The sequence below is a fragment of the Gavialis gangeticus genome, unplaced genomic scaffold, assembly GCF_001723915.1.
Source record: "Gavialis gangeticus isolate Ggan-Ray unplaced genomic scaffold, GavGan_comp1, whole genome shotgun sequence".
In the NCBI taxonomy this organism is placed as follows: domain Eukaryota; kingdom Metazoa; phylum Chordata; order Crocodylia; family Gavialidae; genus Gavialis; species Gavialis gangeticus.
In genome coordinates this window covers 747,215-753,404 of record NW_017728959.1, presented here as the reverse complement: position 1 = coordinate 753,404, position 6,190 = coordinate 747,215, and the positions used below count along the sequence as shown (strand labels likewise).

The 6,190-nt window shown below is 49.1% G+C and overlaps 1 protein-coding gene across 1 annotated transcript in view; it reads right to left on the bottom strand.

The window, feature by feature from the left end:
* HSF5 (heat shock transcription factor 5) overlaps positions 1 to 5,423 on the bottom strand; it is a 43,071-nt gene extending 37,648 nt beyond the window's left edge. Inside the window, exons 1-2 of the mRNA XM_019504692.1 lie at positions 4,886 to 5,423; positions 1,662 to 2,042 (exon numbers count right to left, since the gene is read on the bottom strand). Of these exons, the coding sequence (XP_019360237.1) occupies positions 1,662 to 2,042; positions 4,886 to 5,423 (919 nt within the window). The remainder of the gene's footprint in view (positions 1 to 1,661; positions 2,043 to 4,885) is intronic.
* Positions 5,424 to 6,190: the final 767 nt, after the last annotated feature.

The following is a 6,190-nucleotide window of genomic DNA, read 5'->3' as shown; positions in this document are numbered from 1 at the left end:
AAAATGCCCTGCATTATTATTAAACGTCAGGTATTGGATCGGGATTGGCCGATATGGTTGGTCCATCTATCAGATCAAGCTCTGTGCAAAGCTGAATCGAGAAGAAATGCTTCTGGAGGATATAGTATTACCCCAAACATCCTAGGTTGTGCTAACCGCAGTGATCAAATACGGTTCTGAATTTTCCCATATCTAGTCAATATGACACATTTGATTTTTCCCAAAGCTGAAGAAAGGCCCTTGTGGGAAGAGTTTCCATGATGATGAGAGAATTGCACCAGATGAGATCCTGGACATTTAGCACGTGTCTAAATGTGCACATATGAATTGCAGCTACTTTGACCAAATGCAGTGATGCTAAGGGAGACTACAGTGAAGAAAACAAAGAAGTGGCTGCAAAACAGTGTTTCTTTCTTGGGATAGAAACTTTCCGAACATCCCATAAGTACCTACAAGATAACCAGGATGAAATCATGTGGAACCAATCTAATTTTCTTCAAAGACAGGATAACAGGCTTTGTGAACAGAGCAAGTAGAAGATGTGGTATGTCTCAACTTCAGTAAGGTCCTTTAACATGGTCTTACTGGATATTCTTATCAGCAAGCCAAGGAAATATGTTGAAAAAACTACGTGGATACACAACCAGCTAAAAACCAATATTCAAAGAGTAGTAATCACTGATTCACTGTCAAGCTGGATGAATCCATTTTGGATCTGGTACTATTCAATATTTTCAGTATAGCTGTGGATGATGGAACAGAGAGTATACTTTAATTTGCAGACAATGCAAAGCTTAAGAGGAAATGCAAGCTGTCTGGAAGTTAAGTTTAGAATTCAAAATGATCTTGAGACATGGTCTGCAAATATATATAATGCAATAAGTAAGGACAAGTTACACAGTACTGCACTTAGGTAGGAATAATCAACTTCACAAATACTAAATAGGGAACAATTAGCTAGACAACAATCTGATAGAAAATGATTTAGGGGCTATAAGCTATAAACAGACTTCATCCTTGGAGCAGGATCATCTGTGCCAGGATATGTCCAGGTACAGCTGAGCTGCTTCACCAGGCAACACAGGAGTTACCCAGTATTCTGCAGGGTCAGGCCCCTGCCACTCCTGGGGCCCAATCCTGTGGGTCGACTGCAAATTGGGGAACCCCCTCAGGGTATGGCTCAGTAGTGCAATTTGCATGCCCTTCCATGACACACATCTGCAAACAGGGACTCCCTGAAGCCATGGGAACATCTGCCCAAGGTTCTCCACGAGTCAGCTACTCAGCTACTGGCATAATACCAATAATTTTACTTGCCTCCTTTGAGATCTAAAGACAAAAAGCACTACTCATGTTTTCTGTCTTAAGATTTCAAAAGGAGGTCAGCAGAATTATTTCCATTTTCTTAGATGGGAAAGATAAGCCCGATCAAATTCTTCACCCAAAGTGTTATTCCTGTTCTCTGTCCTGTACCCTTTCTAGGAAATGTTGATGGGACATGCAGCCTTTTGAACAGGGAGAAGAAGGAATAAGCGTGAAAAACCTTCTTTGCTGGGAGGTTCTCTCTCCCTTTTAAGGTATGTATATGTATGTTAAAGTACACTGTTCTAAAAATGCGTTAAGTAACTTTTTGAAGGGTAAATGCTAGAACTATTTCTCACCTGTTGGGTAGTAGGCTTGAGAGTACTGTGCTGAAGGTGTGTAGCTGCTGTATTTCTGAGAAGAAGTCACCATTGCCTGAGGCCCTTGCTGAATATGGACAGAAGTAGCGTTGGGTTGCAGTGTGTATGTAACCTCTGTTGGAAACCTTTGTAGTACAGAAAATGGAACCCCTTTTTCTGAAAAATTTGAAGAAGTCTCCACCTGCCCTGGAAGCATCCCAAGGGAATTCTGCCATGTTCTGGGAGGAATTGGAGTCCGATCTAAGCCTTTTAAAGGTAAAGTGCTGGGGTGGTGGGATGAAGCAGATACATATGAGTAAGGTGATAAACTGTCTCGCCGAAAAGACCGATGAAATTGTCCTATGGTTAGCTGCCCTGTATTAAAAAGAATTCACTAGAATTAAACGGTTATGAAATAGACACTAAAGAAAGAAAGAATCAAAACAGTCTGTTCAGTTAATGGGATTACATGCCAGGCTTTTCTATGAGAGTAGGAGACTAGATTCAATGACCCTAGAGGGCCAATTTCAGTCCTAAATTCCTAATCCATGCATAAACTAGATTCAACTTTATGAAGAAAGCATAATGGCTGGCCCTAAAATATTTGTCATGCAATATTCCTTGTAAAAATAAATTTACTACTAACAAAAACAGCTCTATCACAATTCATAAATTAGTTAGATATTAGTTTGCACATTAAGTCAGCAAACCACATCCGAATTATTTGGAAAATGCAATTTGGTAAACCATACAGTATGCAAAAAAGCAGAATGTAATATAAGACAGTTAGACTGTGCAAAGCTTCAGGTGGTGATTCAATTTGGAGGAGATTCACCCTGATTCGGTGGCCGAATCTTTGAATCTGAATTGAATCAGCGGACCAATTTAAAGGTCCAAATCAATTCAAAGCTCTCCAAATTTTTGGAAAAGATTTGGAGAGCTTTGATGATTCGGACAGTCCCTGGTGGCTGCAGCAAGGAACTACATCTGACACTGAACTGGTAAGTACTAGGGGCAGGGGAGGGGACCATGGGGGGACCCCCATCTCAGTACTTTAAACAAAAAAAAAAAGCTCCTGTGCTCACCAGGTGCTGCTGGGCAGGATGGGGGAAATCCCCGCTACTCCCCACTGCCCCAAGCTGCATGTGGAGTTCTGCATGAGCCCCCACAACCCCTCCCCTTGCTCCCCCAGCCCTCCCATGGGTGTCCCGCCCAGGCCAGCTCCGGCTCCTTAAGAAAAAAAACAGCCAAGAAAAGACCTGGGACTCTTTGCACCTGCAGTGGCCTTGGGGCTTTGAGGGCTCCTGCAGAGCCCCCCATGTGGCATGGGGCAGCAGGGGGCAGCGGAGATCGCCCCCTACCAGCAAGAGCGGGGAGTCCTGGGGTGTTTTTTTTTTCTTAAAGGGCCAGAGCTGGCCCAAACGGGGTACCCGTGGGGGGGGCTGGGAGAGTGAGGGACAGGGTTGGGGGTCTCATGCAGAGCCCCCCCATACAGCATGGATCGCCTTCTGCCTGGCAGCACCGAGTGAGCACCAGGGCTTTTTTTTTTTTTTTTTTTTTTTAAAACAAGTGCCGGGAGCTGGGGCAGCTGTTGCTGGGCTGGGAGAGGGGCAGGGAATGGGCCTGGCTGCCAAATTTCCAAATCAGATTCAGCCGAATCAAATCAGGACAGTGATTCGAATCACCAAATCGAATCACTGTCCCTCAAACCAGCTGAATCTGAATCCAAAGCAAGTACTTGCTGCTTCACACAGGCCTATAAGACAGTACCAAAATCAAGGCTGAAACCTCAAAGCCAGCTAAGAGAAAAAACAATGGGAATTAGACACCAAATCTTTTAGATAGCTTTGAAATCTCAGCCCAAATATTTTATTAAAAATCCTCAGATGGAAAAAACTGTACCAATTTTCATCTTTGGATTTTTTTAATTAACTATGAATGCTGGGAACCTGGATATGCCATCATTCCACTCTACGCCTGGCATTCTAGGCTTTATTGTTGGTACAGGTCTCTTGCTTCCTGGCAGAAGCACAAAGCGGCACTGCAGGAATGAACAGCTGCACACTAGAACCACTAGAGAAACCACATCCAAGGATGGTGACTGAACTATAAGTTGAAAGAAGACACAGTGGGTTTACAAGAGACAGCTGGCAACAATACCTATACTTACAACAGAAAGTGTTAGATAACCTCTATACCTTTTTTAAAGTTGCATGCAGCTTTGTGAAAGGTGAATAACTAAGACTAATCTTGTGAATACACCATTCATTCCTGCCTGTGGCAGGGGGTCAGGCTAGATGATCTGTTCAGGTCCCTCCTGACCCTAGCTACTATGACACTGTGAAACTATGCTGGAGTGTGCCCCTGACTGTGCCTCCAAAAGCTGGTCTAATTAAAGCACCCAGAGCAGGGGTGGGCAAAATGCGGCCCAGGGGCCAGATGTGGCCTGCCAGGCCATTCTATCTGGCCCATGGGGCCCCTAAAAAATTTAGAAAAGTAATATTTATCTGCCCTGGGCTGCCTGTCATGCAGCCCTCAATGGCTTGCCAAAACTCAGTAAGCGGCCCTCTGCCTGAAATAATTGCCCGACCCAGAGTGTCTTGCGTATCTGCATCCCTGTGCTGAAAAATGGCGGTGGGGGCGCTCTAACTAAAGCCCGTCTAACACAGACTATGCTGATATATGTGATGCTGGGGTCTGCTGGAGTGCAGTAATTACCATGCTCCAGCTGACTCAATTAATTGAGTCTGCCCTGACATGCTGTAATTACAGTGCATTGGAGTAGCCTCACTGCACGTGTACAAGCACCCTGTGTTATGGTAGTCTTAGAAAGATGCAAGAGGAGAGGACTTCTGAAGGTCAGATCTGTTATTGGACTAACTGCCTAGCTGAGATACTGACAGGTTTTGAAAGCTTAACCATTAGGCAGCTAGCCCAAAAAAAGGTGTCATCCTAAGAAGTCCTTGCCTCTTACCTGACTGAGACAAGGTGAAAAGGCACATTTTTAAGATGGGGAAAGTACACTGAAAAATCGGTTTAACGACAGTGCAGGTCAAGTGAGGGAGGGACTAAGGTGCAGAGAGAGGGACACTTTGGCCTCTTCAGCGTGGCGCACTGCACGCCGAGGGCGGCTGGACCGGGCCAGCGAATCGGACCCCTCCCACCGTCCTCACAAAGGGCTCCTGCAAGCAGGGCTCCAGGCCTCATGACCCGCCCAGCCTCACCGGGCTTGTCTGCCTTGCCGGGCACCGGCGGCGGCAGCAGCGTGTCGCCCTGCAGCGAGGTGCTGAGCAGGCGCTGGAAGCGGTTGGGCGGGCGGCTCGTCACCTCCAGGCCGGCTGCCAGCTTGGCCTTGTTGGCGCTCGTGAGGCGCTTGAGGTGCACCAGCAGGTCGGGGCGGTCGCGGCGGAAGTGCGGGCTGTGGAAGTGGTGCAGGGGCCCCGCGGGCGAGGCCGAGGCCGGCGGGGCTAGGGGGGAGCCGCCCGGCGGGCCCAGCACCACCTTGCGGAAGCCGTAGAGGTTGAGCTGCCGGATGAAACTGGTGAAGTTGGTCGTCTTGAAGAGCTCGGCACAGGCGGCCGCCCCGTCGCCGCCGGGCCCCGCGCCCAGGAGCTCGGCCTCGAAGAGAGGCTGGTCGATGAGGAGCCCCTCGCCGCGAGCGTCCCAGCGGATGGAGCGGAAGCGCGGGCTGTTCACTAGTCGCCACAGCTTGGCCGGGAAGTTGTTGGGGTTGATGGGCGCGGCCAGCAGCGGTTCCTCCATGGCGGGCGGGGCCTCCCTCCCTGCCTAGCGCCCCAACCGCCGCCAACCGCAGCCCCAGCCAATCGGCGTCGGGCGCGAGGCCCTGCACGCGGCACACCGGCCAGCCCGCCGGGCCGCGCAGGCGCAGTCGGGAGCCGCCCGCATCTCCCTTCACCGCAGGGTTGTGCAGGCGTCGCCCGCTTTGGCCCCGCGCACTTCCGTCCCGGGACCCCGAGCGGAGGTGGCTCCTGCCTGCGCCAGTCCCCACATACTTGGGGGGGCGGGGTACCGCGTTGGGAGTGAGTGGTACCAACTGGGTGCACGGTGGGGGGCTGTGGGTTGTGAGTGAGGGACACTGGTAGGGTCAGAAAGCTGTTTTCTCCTTACTAGGTCAGGACTGGCCATTGATGTTTACAGATGGGTCCTGGTACAAAAAGGGTTGAGAACCAGTGTTCTAACCCTAGTAGATGGGTGGACCCCAACTTCTCAGAGTAGCTGTGACCGAGCACAAAAGGAGGATCACTCTGCTCCAGCAAAACTAACCAGACCTCAGTTTCATAGACATAAAGGGCAGAAGAGTTCTTAAGATCATGCAGGCCAGCCGGCTGTGTGGCATAGGACTTCCACAGGTGAAACACTAAGACTTACAAGGTGAAATTCTACCTGAAGACCAACTGTTTGTAGTTGAGATACAATAGAGGTGGACAGCTTGCTGTATGAGTGTTAAAAGTGGCATGGGCAGCCTCTGTATGACACATGGCAGATTGGAAAGGGAGCAGAAGGAAGAG